The 16628-nt window shown below is 37.6% G+C and overlaps 1 protein-coding gene across 2 annotated transcripts in view; it reads right to left on the bottom strand.

Moving 5' to 3' along the window:
- Window positions 1-16628, bottom strand: part of KDM1B (lysine demethylase 1B) — a 29045-nt gene that overhangs the window by 8839 nt on the left and 3578 nt on the right. The window contains exons 4-17 of one of the 2 annotated variants that reach the window (XM_076330616.1): window positions 16201-16325; window positions 14245-14334; window positions 13349-13460; window positions 12500-12616; window positions 11467-11505; window positions 10159-10363; window positions 8860-9044; window positions 7814-7990; window positions 6806-6880; window positions 5291-5428; window positions 3598-3769; window positions 2436-2563; window positions 857-988; window positions 389-463 (exon numbers count right to left, since the gene is read on the bottom strand). In XM_076330616.1, coding sequence (XP_076186731.1) covers window positions 389-463; window positions 857-988; window positions 2436-2563; window positions 3598-3769; window positions 5291-5428; window positions 6806-6880; window positions 7814-7990; window positions 8860-9044; window positions 10159-10363; window positions 11467-11505; window positions 12500-12616; window positions 13349-13460; window positions 14245-14334; window positions 16201-16325 — 1770 coding nt within the window. The remainder of the gene's footprint in view (window positions 1-388; window positions 464-856; window positions 989-2435; window positions 2564-3597; window positions 3770-5290; window positions 5429-6805; window positions 6881-7813; window positions 7991-8859; window positions 9045-10158; window positions 10364-11466; window positions 11506-12499; window positions 12617-13348; window positions 13461-14244; window positions 14335-16200; window positions 16326-16628) is intronic. The other variant, XM_076330615.1, reaches the window with a different exon arrangement.

Genomic DNA, 16628 nt, shown 5'->3' with positions numbered 1-16628 from the left:
AGGAAAAATTTTAACAGGACAGATTCACATGCTAAATGAGGTAAAGCTGAGCAGGGAACGGAACCAGAAAACGTAACTGTTGCTTCAAAGACCTGATAAAAATCTATTTGCTTCACATTTTTAGTACTACCTTTATAGTGCTTAGTTCTTCAGATCAGCTAGTACTCAAAACTCAAGCATGCTCAATGAAAAATAGGCTCTAGGACATCCAAGTACGGATCACTAGAATATATGAGTTTTCATCTTTGAGTGTGGAGAAATTGCACTAAGTAGTCCTCGGGTGGGGTGGGGCGGGGTGGGAGGTGGCGGGAGACAAAAAGGACATGTACTGTGGTCGATATTGTTCTTGTGTTCCCTAAAATCCTTAATCTTGAAGCATATTGGGTACCTTTTGTGTTGTCCACACTGTTCCATCTGCAGTAGTGACTTGTACTTCTTCACCAGAATAGTCAATGCTCTGTACCTATTGAAAGACAAATTGAAGATTATAGTACAAAATCTATATATGCAATGCAAATTCAGACAAGAATAGCTAATATAGCACCAGTCTGCAAACTAGAAATTGAAGAACACAAATTTCCAGAGAAATATTGAAAGAAAAAAAATAGCCTCCATGGAAGCTGAAAAAGAAAAATCATCGTGATTCTAACATGTAAGATCATCATATCATAATATTTAAGCACTGATAGTCCTCAAAGAGGATTTCCAGAAATGCAGAAGTTGTCCTCTCTTTTGTTAAAGACAAGTCAAAATAATCACAGGCATAGATTTGCCTGGTCTAAAAGAATACAAAGATATGATTGGGTGCTTCAAAGCAATCCAAGACAGCCACTGCATCAATATTTTCCAGACTCACTGGCAAATTCAACCGGATGTCCAGCCCTTCTGCCAATTTATCAATCACAGTAGAATATCCCACAGTTAGTAGAGTGTGATCTCCAGCAAACTGGGCAAAAAATTCATTGTGGTCCCATGAGCGTGCAGATACCTGTGGACAGAACATAACTAGCTGTCTGTATTGGTGAGGTGACATGGGTACTAGCAAAAGTCTGACAGTTTAGAAGAAGCCACCCTAATTCCCTTCACAACTGGAAAAAAAAAGTGGATCACCAGAATGTATGGCAACGCTGACAAAAGCAAATAGCTTATTTACCTAAGGCCACTATACAACATATGAATTGCTGGATTAAGAAATGTCATAACGTGGGTTGGTCACTAGCAGGTAATTTATAGTTCTGCTTGGTAGAGAAAACAAGGAAAGTAGTACAAAAATTCAGGTAGATTGCAGCATGTTTATTTCAGTTTTCTGTCTCTAGCAAAGAAATCAGATTTTACAGCCTTAAGATTTCAAATAAAAATGGAAATATTTTATTTCCCAACATGAAGGGGAAAATAAGATACAAAAAAATCTCAATGGAATTTTTCTGTCACATTGGAGGTTCTTCCATGATATCTTTCATTGACCTTTTCCCCCCAACCCTGCAAACTTGTAGTTAGTACGATAGTGATATTTGCACTAAGCAATCACCACTTAGCAGTGAAAAATCTGAAGCAATTCTCAAACTGCTATTGAAATGCCAATTCCTATCACTGCAGTTGCATTTGCTTCATATTTTGATTTTAAAATTGAAGGTAAGATAGATTTTAACATCTTTCTTATTTCCCCTGGGTGCTTGTGAAGTGTGAAAGCTTGACATATCAAAATATTTTCCATTGACTGCCCTGGTATAGCATTGCAGATTTTTATGTTCTTATGTGCTTCTCAGTTCACATCAGATTTGTGCATCTGCACATATCAATCAGCTGTCCCACTACCATAGTACAATTGACCCTAAACATCTTTAACCCAAGCAATGGGACTGAGTAAATAATGCACTGCAAACAACATCATACTTCGATATTTCCTGAACCTGCTTGGTTAAAATTGAAGTCGCGAGGAAAGCCAAGTATCACATAGTCAACAGAATACCTAGGAGTGGTGAACTGGGGCCCACCGTCAGGGTGTTGGAACACTTCAGAAGTTAAATGCATTTATTCTCAAGATACCTAGCAAGGTAGAGAAATACCTCAGTTTTTAAACACAGAACTGAGAAGCAGAAGTCACACAAAACATCTGAGGAAGAGTAACTCTCCTGTGAATCCTACCACCCAGCATCTCAGCAAAATGCCCTACTCCACCATCTACTCTGAACTTCTACATTAAAGAGAATGTCGCTAGAAGCATGTCATGAGCTCCCATCAGATTACCTAAGGCAGTGCTGGAGTCTGTGTCTCAATGCTTTTAAAGAACAGGTCAGGGATGTAGGAACAGTTTAGGGACAGCCGATTCTTCCTTTGGGGCCACCATGGGATGGATCAGATGACTTCTCAATGTAACTTCCAACCCTATCTTCTATGAAACTCAACCACCTCAGAACACAGCTGTCAAAACTCACCTGAGAGAGATTGCTGCCACAGGCATACTCCAAATTACTGAGATGGAACTGTAGTACTTTTTCTTCCAGCTCACTGAACTGGATACCAGACTCCTGAATAAAGGCTTTATAGATCTCTTGTATTTTTTCTATGAAAGAACATGTTTAAAATAAGAATATATCATGATTCATCAGAAGTCCTACTGCATTTCAATATGCTATTCTCTGGATCACAAGATCTTCAAGCTTATTGTGAAGTTGCTAAGATGTTTTTCTTCTCATAGGAAAAAACCCACAAGATCTTTCCAGTGATAAAATACAACTTTGTTGTTTAATCATAGATTTCCCTAGTAAAATCATCATCTTCAAAAAGGAAACATACATAACTTAAGGAAAACAAGAGTTTAAATGATTTAAAAGAAAAAAAAAAGAAACACACTGTGCAACAGCACAGCTGGGCTAGCCAATTGAGACAGGAGAATTAATTGTTTACCTATCATCAATAGTTGAAGATATTTCAAGGAAAATACACTTCAAGGTAATGGAGAATCCTTGCAAATAAATCCTGCTTAATTTTTACAAAACCAAAAGACCTGAGAAATTTGATCCAGAGTTCACTGAAGAACAGAGAAGTTACTAATTCTGTCTTACAGAATCCATGCTGAAAAGATTTGGAAGGCAGAGATTTCTAAGCACGTTTATTTTTTGGTGTTGAATGTGCTTGCATGCTGCAAGTGTGGTGGGAGGCGTTACCAATGGAGATGGGACTGTTCTTGCCAGCAGAAAGCTTTGATCAGGCTCTTTTTTAGACAGATTAGTCAAAAAGTATGAGTTACGGCTAGCTATGGCCTGCTTCAGCAAGAAGCAAGTCTTTTGAACTGCTAGTGCAACTAGTTATACTGAAAAAGCTACCCCATGAAAACAAGATACTACATCAGAAGTCATACCGTATTATAAAAGCCTTCAAATTAGGCTTCCTTAAAAGTTATAAGTGACATTTTGGTCTGTGTGTATACAATAGTCAATCTCCCTTTGTCCTCCATAGAGCCAGGTTATCACTGCTGGATTTAAGGTCAGATGTACAGCCATACACTTATAAAAATGTCCGACGTAAAAGCCAATTTAACATAAAACTCTATGAACACAGCCAACATCTTCGCTTTGCAATAAATCACCTACTTACCACCAAGAGGAACATCTTGATGTTGGGTTTTATCTTTTCTCCACTCAGAGACGACGTCTAGGATGGCATTGAAATGAAAGTCCATACGTTTATCAATAGTGGGATCTGTTATCCTTCCACCTTCCTGGATCAAGTCACATTTCTCCCCTAGTTTGTGCATTTTAATGCCAAGCTTAAGAAAAAGACATTTTATTGCTTTTTAAGTATAGAAAAACTACAGTGCCTAGCCTCCTCAAAGTTATTTAAAGTAAGGTGAATCCCTCAGATTTAAGTGATGCCACTTAAAAAACATCCAGGATAACGGGTAATTTAAATAATTAGTAAGATTAATTCAAACTCTCATCCTCCTAAAACTGGAATACCGACAACCCTTCTATCCATTAATTGTCCACAAACTGTTGTTCCCCACTCTTCCATCCTTTTTTTATCGGGGATTCCCAGAAACCTCATCTCCAACCTTCCTATCAGGCCAGGGACTAGTACAGAGATGTTGGGTCTGGTAATCAAACATGATGAACCAGTCTCCTTCATTTCTACCTCACCTTATTCTCTAAATCGCCATTAAAATCAGTTCTTTTCTAAAACTTTCTGGTGCCTGATGCCTGAACAGTTCCCTGCATTCAGGAATTGACAGGATGTTGCTTGCCAGTTACCGCCAATTTCATTAACAAACAAGCAAAGAAAGAAATTATTTGGAATTAAACCTAGTATCTTGCTCTGCTTGTCCAACTTGTATCAAACACACAACAGAGCTAAGTCAGAATAAAGACCTTTTTATGTTCTACAGAGTCAGTCTAGAGAAAATACCACAAATACAGTGCTAACTTCTTCCTAGGGCCTTGTTACTTAGGGTGTGCTCCAGGGTTTTTCACATATCCTCACATCTCTCTAGGCTGTTGGTCACCACTGCAGATCTCTTCTCAAGATACGGCTGTACTTTGAATGAAAGTTGACATCAAATGACCACAAAGGGATGGGCACCTAATGTGTATTCAGAAGTCATTGCTCTTCACCTCATAACTAAAACATGATTTAAAAAAAAAAAAAAATAATAATAATTTTTTCATGACATTATAGAGCACTAAACTGTTAAAACAGCATGGGCTGGATTTGCATGCCTCTCTGAACAAAATCGATACTCAAGTTACACTTGGAGAAATTCAGCTTCCTGCCCCGAAAAAAACAAATCAAATCAACAAATTTAAAAAAAAAAAAAAAAAAAAAATCAAACTGCAATATGTTTGCATCAGTAGTTGTTATACATATTCATCTTAACTTGTGTGGAATTGAACTAGAAATAGAGCGGCTGAGCAAAGGCAAGTCTGTCATAGAACTATGTATTACAACAACTTAACAATAGCCTCCCACAGTAAAGCCTTTCTCAGCTCTAAGGAAGTCTGCTGGGGACCTTTTACATTACTATCTCCAGAAAAGGGGAAAAAAGTGGTTTCTTCTGGTTCTGAAGCTGGAGCCACCTTGTTTTTCTTTACATCATGTGCCCAAAACCATCCTATAGCCCCTCTGTCCCCAACTGTTATCAAAGATATAACAGCAACAGAGAGTTACTTACAATGCAGAACAGTGTTTTAATCGTGTCATGAAAAAGGACTCCCACCCTTACCCAGCCACCCAAACCTGGCTTAAACGACAGTTTTTCACTAGTGATAATGCATGACCACTGCAGGGAACCCACTTGCTCACACATTAGTGCCATTGGGTTGTTGACACATCCATTGACGATTTGTGCACCTCTTCCAACAGTGACTCCTTTGAATGTCTTATCATCCCACACTCGGCCACCAATTCTGTCTTTAGCTTCTAAGACAATGACCTATGACACAATGCAGCTTAGTAAGTTGTAAGAGTTGATTATATTAAACATATCTGTTCAACTCCAGAGCAAAGAGGAAAACAAAACAAAAAACCCCCCAAGTAATCCAGCAATGCTGGATCTTAACACTTTATTTTCGTTTGCGGATATAGTTAATTTATGCATTTAAACTGCCTTAAAGGTTACCCTTTGGGATATACACATATAAAATAACTGTTACTTTAAGAAACAACTCTAACAAAAATAAGCCTTCTTTTTAAAAAAGCTAAAGACCCACTCAGGAAATCTCAAAATTGGAGTTTTAGGCATGCTACAGGTTATTAAACACAGTGATCTGGGTGCAATGTCCATCTGAGAAAGTCCATACACCTTTCGGAGAAATTCATTCTGGGGTATTCCAAGAAAACCCCATTCTTACGTATCTCCACCATTCATACATACCTCCTTCAGCATCCACTACTTGTCACAGACAGACACAGGATACTGGACTAGATGGATGTCTGACTGAATATGTTTACCTGTACTTACTTATATTACCCTTTTATTGTTAGAGAAGGTCTTTTTAGGGAAACTCCATCTCTCCAGAACAGTAGAAAGCAACAGTGTGTATATATATAAAAATATATAATATATATTTTATATATTAAAAAAAAAGTCCTGCCAGTTTTCATTTATGTATTTTACTGCAGGATAGCTTTCCACAGGACTTGATGTACAAAAAGGCTGGACTGCAATTTGCTATTTAGCAATCAAAGAATGAGATAATGGGGCTATAGGATTCAGGTTTTCATATAAATATATACATATATGAACATATAAACATACAAATCTGGAAAGTCAGATGCTCATTCATTTCCTTAAACATCAGCCCTGCAAACACCTCGTGTAGAGAGTCCCACAGATTTTCCTAAGAATATTCTGATGTGTAAAATTACGTCAACATGTAAGTATTGTGAGATCACACTGTCAACGAATGATAAATATGAGGGAAAAGGGAAGTACATGTGGTTTGCTTGTTTTTAATAAGCAACAAGTGAGTACAGTAAAGTGCACAAAGGAAAGAAAATTTCACCTCATTTAAACAACCATCACCATCTGCAGTCCCATTATTTGGACATGAATATCCATGTCTCCCCTATCCTCCCAACCCAAGTCTGTAAAATATTCACTGCATGCTTTGCTGAATTTCAGATACAAATAAATGCTGTTTTTAAACAGCAGATTTACTCAATAAAACCCCAGATTTTACAAATTAACTAAGATGCCCTACACATAAATGTTTGTAACAAGAATGTAATTTTTTTCATTTTGATAAAGAACACTTTCAAAGCAAAGGAAGTCTGATTTTTTTAAGTAATGTATTCTAAAGTTTCTTACCTTAATTCCAAAGTTGTGCAGTTGTCGGGCTGCTGCTAATCCTGCTGCACCAGCCCCAACAATAATGACAGATTTCTAAAAAATAATAAAAGATTTAAATAAACAAACATAGTTAGAACTAAAATAGAAATCATCATTGCACATTTATTTTTCTTCTTGCTGAAGTTAAAAATACCTGTAGGTTTCAGAAGTCTAAGCTCTCTTGTCCTCTGAAGTAATCAGTGGTAACTTTTAAAGATGATAGTGCATTTAATATAGAGAAAAGATCAATTGTAGCTTTGAAAATAGTTACAATTTTTAAGCACTTTAAAAGCAGATGTCTCAACTTCTTTTAATGGCAACAGCTGAAGTTATCAGTCAAGTGACAAAATCTAACTGAAGTTGTCAGACAAGAAACACACTTACCTTGTAATGATTTCAGTCACAAATTGGGTTGACCAGTAAAAACTATTTTATAAATTAAAAACATATAAATACACTTTCCAAACATAAATCAACTTGCAATTTCTAGGAGATATTCCATTACAGAATACATTAACTTGATAAGTTTCTGTGTGCTGTTAAGCAAATTGCTAGTCATAAATATGTACCCTTTAATCATAGTTCTTGCAAACCAATCTGGAAAGGAGTTTCCTCACCTATGGAAGCAGAGGTGTATTATAAGGTTAAGCCATGAGAAGAACCTAAGTGTATTGTGTATTTTTCGCACAGTTCCCATCCATCTGAAAAACTCATAGGAAGCACAAATCCATAGGACTGAATTCCACAGATTTTAGTGGGAACAAAAACCTTGCTGGGAAGTCTCCCATGTCTGCAGTTTCCATAACCATTGAAGGCAGATGAGAACCATGAAAAGCATGCAACGTGTTTGCTTTTAGATGTAATTTTTACGTAAACAGTTGGAATCACAGCTAATGAGCAAAAAATCCAGAAGCAAAAAAAAAAAAAATGACATGTGCCATGTAGTTTTATAGCACTAATAACGTAGGGATTATTACAGCAACTTACATTGTGGTATTCTTTAGGAAGAAGATACTGGTCAGGACTGACTGATAAAATCCCCGTATTAATTAGCCCTTTCCTTGTCATAAAATAAAGTATCCTCTCCATTTCCTGTACACAACGAATACGCACAAGCCCCCGAACAATGATATGATGGATACATTTTTGAGGGGTAAGAGCTTCCTGCAAAGGAGAAACAAAGAATAGAAAGTGTTGATTGTCTAATATTCAATTTTTCCGTGCACTTACATTATAGTTAAACTGTAAACCAGATGGTAAAAATTAATCATGAATCAGGTTTCTGAGAGCATTTTAAAAGCAAGTTTTGTGGAATTTTCTTGCTAGCCAGCTTTACACAGTAAGGTAACAATTATTAAGCTAGATTAACATGGAATAAAAGCAAATGAGCCTACAAGATACTCCTGCAGACTCCATGGTGTGCTCCATTAGTACAGGAATGGTATTGAAATGCATCCCTGATTGCAAAATGAATCTGCCTGGTGGCCATGCTCACAATGACATTCCAGTAAAATCCATTCCAAAGCGGCATTCCAAATAAAAAACAGATTAATATCCAAAATGTTCACATAAATACAGACAGCAGTATCTGAAAGCTTCAGTATGAGAAATTCCAGCAATTCCATTGAAGGCAGTGTCATAGAGTTAGCATAAGTAAAAAGAAAACCACTTCCCTGTCCAACAGTCATATGAAAAAAAAAAAAATCATAAAGCACCCACAAACACTGTTTAGAAATGTTCAAGCATCCCTTTAAAAGTTAATAGCTGGGCAGACTCAGTAGAGTTTTAATACTTCTAAAACTTCTGTATTTTGCTGCAAAAGAAGCTCCTAGGCATTAAAACTGAAAAAAACCCCCAACAACAAACAGAAAGCCAGCCAATCTTAGAATGTATTTTCAAAAGGGTAGGAGCAATTTTTCTGGTGCATAAGGAGATGTCTAAGAAGAGAGTCCAATCCCTAAGAAGAGAGTCCACATCCCAAAAAAAGTAGCTATTATTTGTAAACAAACAAATGAACTGTTAGCATCTCTTACCTTGCAGTTTGTGTACCACAGCGCCAAAATCAAGTTTCTCAAAGCCAAGTACATGGTAGGGTCTCGTGAATATTCTGGGAACTCATAGAGCTCATCCAGTTCCATGACATCTGGCCTCACACAAAGTGCTTTCCCACATTCATTGGGCTGGTAAAAAGGCTGGAAATACTTGTTCATGCCTGCAACTGAATAAAGACACACCAAGAACTAGTCATATTCCATCGTGTCTTCATCGCATCCTTTTCCCTCTAAGGCGATCCATTGACCTCACACAGATAAACAAGTAACGAAGCTTTCCAGCCTCTAGCCACCTTCAGAATGATTTCATTTATATTGCTCTCCCCTCTCCTACCCTCTAGGCTGTGCAGTATTAATTACTGTCCTGCTACCTGATGGGTACATCTTGGACCTATCAGAGCTGAAGTTTTGTCAGAGAAACAGTATGTGCCCTCGAATGCCATGATGAGTCCAACAAGGAACAGGATCTAAACTCAAGTCTAAGGTCTAGCACCACTGTACAGGCTCATGCAGTCCTCTGAACCCCTTTCATCTTCAACTCCCAACACTGCCCAGAGGGGGTAGTAACTAAAAGTAATCATCTTCCACGTGCAGTATTGGTAGCTCTGTGTAATGAAGTTTTCTGTTTGTTAAGCAGATAAATATCTGTTGAAGAGATGAACAGAGTTATTTTCAGCACCTAAGGAGAGCAAAGCCTGCTAAGACGACACAGAAGCTGAACTTTCCTCAAAGCACTCTCTCTGAGATGATTATGGGAATCCTGAATTACCTTTTTCCATACCCGACCTATTCTACAGATCCGCACTCCCAGGCTGTCAGTCTCAGAGCTGTCATTAGCAAAAAAATTAACGTAAACAGAATCTGAATGCCTGAAGAAATCAAATCCTTTTCTCCAAAGCCCCAAAGATCCACAATATCAAAACTAGCAGAATCATGTTTTGTTTTGATAAGTCTTAATTTCCTTAAGAACACAAACAATCTTTTAAGTACACACATGTTAATTTCCCATTTCTATAAACAAATGACAGGTGGTAAACAAAAAGCCTATGCAGTCTGTGCTTACTCCCTGAAGAAGTGCCATACGAAATGTATTACCTTTATCTTACAAATGAGTAAATTGCATCAAAGAAGTACAGAGGCAGTCACACAGAAAGCGTGTATTAGTGCTGAGAACAGAACCAGTATTTCTGAATCAGGAGCATTATGTGCCTTCTGAACTCAATTATAAGACAAAATTTATCACACCTATTTAAGCAACAGAGCCCTGCAGATGGCCCTTACCAGTCAAATTAGGCACGCTCTTTAAGTGCTCTAACTTCACAAGGTTGGATTCACCAGGTAACCGATTAGTGCTGGTACAGGATGGACTCATGCCCACGCAGTCTGGATAATATGCAGCTAGAAAGGGAGCTGCCACACTGTCTTTCAGCAAAGGAGGGAGTATGAGCATGGAGTACCACCAATGGTCTGAAACTTCAGCCACTCTCTGGCCAAGCGGAGAAGTGAAGGAAAGAGGGGAGAAGAGAACACGTCAGTACTTTGAAAACGTTGGAAAATGAACCAGTTCCCCCCCTCCCTCCAAAACTGAGACCAAAAAGCACTAGCAGTACCAATCTCAGAATTGCAAGTCATAAAGACATTTTCTCTCCCTCTTTCCCCTTCCTCTGCCTGACACAGAAAACCTGTAGCATTAATCTCTTCCTCAGAAATGGAGCTGAAACTTCACAAACTCCACACCCACGTGGAAAGCAAACAGATGAGACATGCCATGACAACACATCTATGCCTTATCAGGCCCTTTATAAAACATTTACAGTCATTTATGCATCCAGAAATCTGAACTTAGAAAAGTCTACGCTAACTGATCAATTTAATTTAGATTCTGCCATCCCCATCAAAGACCTTCTAAAACCCTAAGAAACGCTAATGATTCACCCTTAATTTACAAATCAAACATGCATTAAGGAAACAAAACCACAAAGCTTCTACAAGAGTCAACAATAAGCTTGAACATGTTTCCTGGGATAGAGGTACCTCAGGTACACTTGTCAACATTGGGTTATTGAACACCAGATCATACTAAATCTGAAATGCAGGGTTACATGATCATAAACCCATTGAAACACCAACGTACATCAAGTCTCATTTTGTATTATGAGGAAGAGGAAAGAGAAAACATATTTTGATGTTCTCCCGCAGTCTTCAAAAGGAGGAGACTAGCTTGACTAAAGACAGAAACCACCTGAAAGGGAAATTTTAGGATGGGGAATTTTATTGGAAAGCTGGCAACTGAATACAGTTTTGCCTGATCAAAAATGAGAATTAAGAGTAAACCTTGAATCACAGGCCACAACTCAAAGACACCACCAACCACCTGAAAGCTAATTAGTATGATAAGGGAAAAGAGGAAAAAGATGAGAAGGTAGAAGGCCCTAGGCTCTGTTGCAAATAGTGCCCGACAGTTTCCTGAGCAAAATGCATAAATGCCACCATAACTGGCCAAAGGACCAAGAAAAGGAAAGAAATATGCCATGCTTTAAGATTGCTTTCATATTCTAGGACAAATGAGGAGGAACAGCCACTACTCACCAAGTCCTCAGGCATGGAACACTGGTCTGAGCCCTCAGTCTAAAAGAAAAGCGAATGTTATCAGAGCTATTCTTAAGCTGTACAACAAAAATTAAATATAAAACAAAGTAATTTGTCTATGGCATAGTTCTTTAAACTTAAAAAACAAACCCAAAATATGTTAGTGTTAGCCTTCTGTAGCAGAGATGATTATGTTAGTAAAAATAAATAGTAGAGAAATGCATAGTGAAAAAGCACAACATACCATAAAGCAAAAACACACCAGAAAATGTTTCTCATTTGTTAAGTTAGTTTCTACTGATCAGACATTAAAATATACATTTTCTTCCAAGAAATGGAGTGGCACACTGAAACAAACAAATGGGGGAAAAAAAAAAAAGGAATTTTATAGAAAAATTCTGGAAATATCCCAGATTTTCCAGAGAGACTCTTCCAGTCTAGACTATAAAAAAAAAAAAGTGTCTCATTTATTTTAAGAGTATCTTTATCACAAAGTTTCAAGATCAAATGCTGACCCTTCTGATTGGTCAGTATTTTCATGTTACGTTTTTAACTATATAGATTCTGTGGCACTATAAGGACCCTTTCAAACTTCAGGAGTTATCTTCATGCCAAAGCTGAAAGTTTTCATGTAAAGCTCCATGACAGACTTGCTAGAAATTAATAAAAGCTCATTGAGCTTTTCAAACGCTTTCCTCAATAACAAAGTATGGCTGAACAAAACCAAAATAAACATTTTGGTGTGTGTCTATTTTGTACATGCTGATAATCTTTCCATAGCTTCAGAATGAAGGATTTCACAGTTGACTGTGCAGACAAAGATATTCCAGATACTTCTTTCTTGACATTTCCACTCGGGGAAACAAAAAGTCCAAACAGCATGTAGGCCTGTCACCATGCAGCTCTCCAGGCCATCAGACAATCATTTTGACATTAGAAACATTAAGCAGCAAACAAGAAGAAATTAATGTCTGCAAACAATAGATATCAACTTCTTGTTATTTTCAGTATGAGCAAAACTCTTCTGTGTTACCTTGGTGGAATTGTTCAGTTTCATACCACATCTGTAAGTTTTTGCTATTTGTGGTGTCAGCTGGATTTCCTTTGTCAGCTGACGCCATTTACCGCAGTCTGGCTTTGTGCACTGCACCTACAAGTCAAAAAACAAACATGTTTTTACTTGTTATTGTCTGATTACAGATAAGATTAATGAAGCATAACTAACCAATTAGAAAGCAGGGAGATGTGAGGAAGTTGTCAAATATAATTGTTAAATTCGTTCTCATGTAATCCTCAGGTAAGACATTTGGTATACAGAAACCTTGTGTCTATCTCCTGTAAGACTGAATTTCTCCACAGAACTTAACTCCAGAATTAATTCAACACCCAGTTACTATGGTTTTCAGTGGGTTTTGCAAGCATTACTGCAAAAACACGTAGTTCACCACTTCAAAAACAACAACAACAAAAAAAAAAACCAACAACCACCACCAAACTTCCTTCCATTCCAGTCTTTTTCTTCTGCTCTCTTTTTACCAAGGAAATACAAAATCTGTTTGGGAAGTCTTTCAGACTCGTACTTTCCTAAAGCTGGCATGCTCCCTTTTCCCCGCCAAGTCTTATTCTACCTGAACATCACACATCTTAGCTGCTACTTCACTGAAAAGCAACAGAAGGTTGTTCTTTGTGGGGTGTGGAGAAGGTCTCCAACAATGGAGGAGCTGATCAGAACTATTATCTTGAGCTTCTCCACAGTCATCTGATACTAGAAAACCCCCACAAAAACTCAGCTGACCTGCTGCTTGAACATACAACATCAGAAACTCACATCAGAACATCACATTGAAATATACCCTATTAAATAAATCACCCTCCATCTTACCCAGTAAGGAAGCTGTTGATCAGCCATGAAGGCTTTTGGACTGGGCTCACTTTTACCATTACTTGTCCAAATCCTTTTCCAGGCAGTATATTTCTCATAACCATCTTTATGACTAAGAAGAAAGAGAAAAGAAAACAGCAAAGTCAGAAAATTGAATATCTAGCTCATTTCAAGCAACAGCAGTTATTCTAAAATTAAACATTTTATATAAGGACAGAGAAATAAGGCTGCAGAGTCTCCTATATTTTTCCTATTAAAAAGGATAAAGTCATGGTTCTTACGATAGCAATAAATTGCATCCTGTCCACTATGTCCTCTTGATCATAAGCACACTTCCCGGTATCTAAGGTCTGGACTGAGTCACAGGTACTGCTGAGCACATAAGCACCCAAAAGTCTTGGTAGAGCCGGACTCAACTCCCACTCAAATGGGAAGGAGCTTGGAGCTGAAAGCACTCTGTGAGCCTGACCAGAGTCTTCACGGTCACTGAACCGCAAGTTAAATCTGCTGACTGATTTGATGTTACAGAGAGGCAAGGTCTCCTGAATTCACATCGTAAAGTGCATTTGCTTTATAAAGGAAAATAGATTTACTTAAAACTGTTCTCATCATTTAAAATTCTCTGATGTTGTTTTAAAAAAGACAAAAGCTTCAGAGTAATTGTACACACAAGCCAGCCTGCCTAAAGTAACCAGTTTTGTTCACGCTGCTATGTTTAAGTTGATGATTAGTCCATACAATACCTGCAGTTTTAGCACCAATATCTAAGCCTCACTTTGAATAAAGCAAGCACAGAGGACAAGTCTTTGTATTATGTACGTGATGTTTCAACAGTTGTAACATCTGCCAAATTTTAATAAGCACTGAAAAGGCACAACCTTAATTGGCAAATCTACCTTCGGTAATAGTGGTCAAAACATTCATTGCAGAAGTGTTCCCCACAGGAAAGATGATACCATCTAGACGTATACCCATTTTTAGCACATCTGTAACACAGGAGACATAGAAATAGTTTTACGATACATTTAGAAAAAATCTTTCTATTGACAGTAGCACATTCTAGAACGTGAACAAAATATTCAGGACAAGCCAGGGCTTTATGTTACATTCATGAAGGCTGACTTGCACAAGGCACTACAGTCATACAAATAACAATAAGATCATTTCAATTGTCTCAAACATTTCCAGTTTCCAAACTAAGTAACACCAGATGCAAAGGAGGCAAAATGTACACAATGTGCAGTTTTATAGTTGGTCTGGCTTCCAGCAACCTCCCGCTAACAATGGTCAACTGAGCCTGTCTTTAGTACCCTTTAAGCAGACGTTTCCTGAACATGAAATAAGTTTGCTCTTATAACATGTGCTGTGGCACACTAAGCATTTTGCAAATGTATAAGATGACAAAGTCCCTCTCCGCAGAAACTTACAGTTCCTTTACTTTGTTCCATTTTGTTCTGATATTAGTGCAGGGGTGGGAGGGGTCATTTAAATTAGTATTTTTCTTGTACAATGAATCAATTGATTCATCAATCATTACAACATCCCATCCTCAGAAAAACTGACAAAACTATAAAGGCAAATCTGAACACAAAACAGATGTTGCCTATTTTTTTCACGTGACCGAGTTGGCTGCGATTTTAACCCAATGAGAAAAAATCCTGAGGAAGTGGTTACAGATTTTGGGCATTTATTCTTTATTACTCTCAGAAAGAAATATCCACTAGCAAAGATTATATTCATCAGACAAAGCAATCGCTCTTCACTTAGAAAACTCTCATTAAAGTCAATGAAATGGTTCAAGATAAACGCACACAGTAAAAAGCACGAGGTAAAAAGCAGTGACCGAAGCTACTAACTGAAATAGCTAGCCATGAAATGATCTCATCGCAAATAAATAATGTTGAAAGTATGTACTTGGGGGGGTGGGAGGGGTGAAAATCAAAATATTAAAATAACAATTCAAAAAGATGACTAAGCAGTATCTATTGTTTCCTAAATAAAAAATGTAATATCACCAATGCTGATCTCTCAGATGCTCATTTCCCCTACAAGTCTCCTATGCAACTGCCAAAACACTTGGCTTTCCTGTGACAACATCCAGAATACACTGACCTCCTGCCACCAAAGAACAATCCACATAGATAACTAAATGAAGCACTGAATTATTTTATATCATTGGAAAATAAATAAAACAAGGAAAGTTTGTCTCAATTAACCAGGGAGAGAGGAATGCTATATAATTACAGTCTGCTTACTGCATAACGAGGTCTAACGTGTTGCTTATTATAGATACACCTTGCCAGTATCGTGCATTAAGTACCGCCAGGGTCAGAATGCAAAAGGACTTGGGCAAGTACACAGAAAGCCATGAACAACTTGAGAATAAAGAGTTAAAATAAGTACGACTGTCTCCCGAGACCTAACATTTCGAAGTGAGAATCTCACCTCAGACTGCAAAGCATTCCAACGGAAGAGTGATAAAGACTTTCTGCAGTAAATGACGGTTTCATTTTCCATCTTGAAAGCAAGTTTAGCGTCCTCGTAGATTAGATTACACTAATATGCTCTCAGTTTCACAGAAGCAAGGCGTGTTCCAGAAGGCACCATTAATAACATAAATAAGCGTATTCTAAAGATATTCTATATCTGAATTAGCAACTTGCACAGTCGAAAGTTATCCACAACAGGAATAACTTGTGACACTTCCCTGGCATCTTAAGACTCATATTAGTACCTCTCGATTCTCCCTCTACATTTAGAAACGAAAGGATTTTTCAGAATATAGTTAGGATCCTAAACTTCAGCTGCAAGTTTAGAAAGTCCATGGAAAATGCAAATAAGAAGAAACAAACCTTTCAGCTGCACTGGCAAAGCAAACGGGACATGTTGCAGTGCATCCAGCTTTTTCACACTTTCTGTATTTCTTCTCTGACGCTTCATCATCATCATCTGCTGCTTCAGCTGCTTTCTTCTTCACCTAATAAAGAATAGGTGAAATCTGACCAGAAATGACACAAATGCATCTTCTACAAAATGGCATTCAGACAGTTTTGCAGCTTGTGGGTAGCATCAAATGGTTAAAATGGTACTAATGAAAATTTTTGTATCCATTGTGAAATAGCTGCAGCATGAAACAGCTGTCAAAGTAGGTCAGTTTTTCTACCAAAAAAAAAAACAGTAAGGCTGGAAATATCATTTAAAGCTAAAAATGTCTTGCCTTAGTCTAACTGATGCCATTGAAGCATATAAGCAAAGATTCCAGTTTAAACCATATTTTAAG

The sequence above is a fragment of the Aptenodytes patagonicus genome, chromosome 2 (genome assembly GCF_965638725.1).
Source record: "Aptenodytes patagonicus chromosome 2, bAptPat1.pri.cur, whole genome shotgun sequence".
NCBI classification, from domain to species: domain Eukaryota; kingdom Metazoa; phylum Chordata; class Aves; order Sphenisciformes; family Spheniscidae; genus Aptenodytes; species Aptenodytes patagonicus.
The sequence above is the reverse complement of the archived record's forward strand: the minus strand, read 5'-3'. Positions and strand labels throughout refer to the sequence as shown.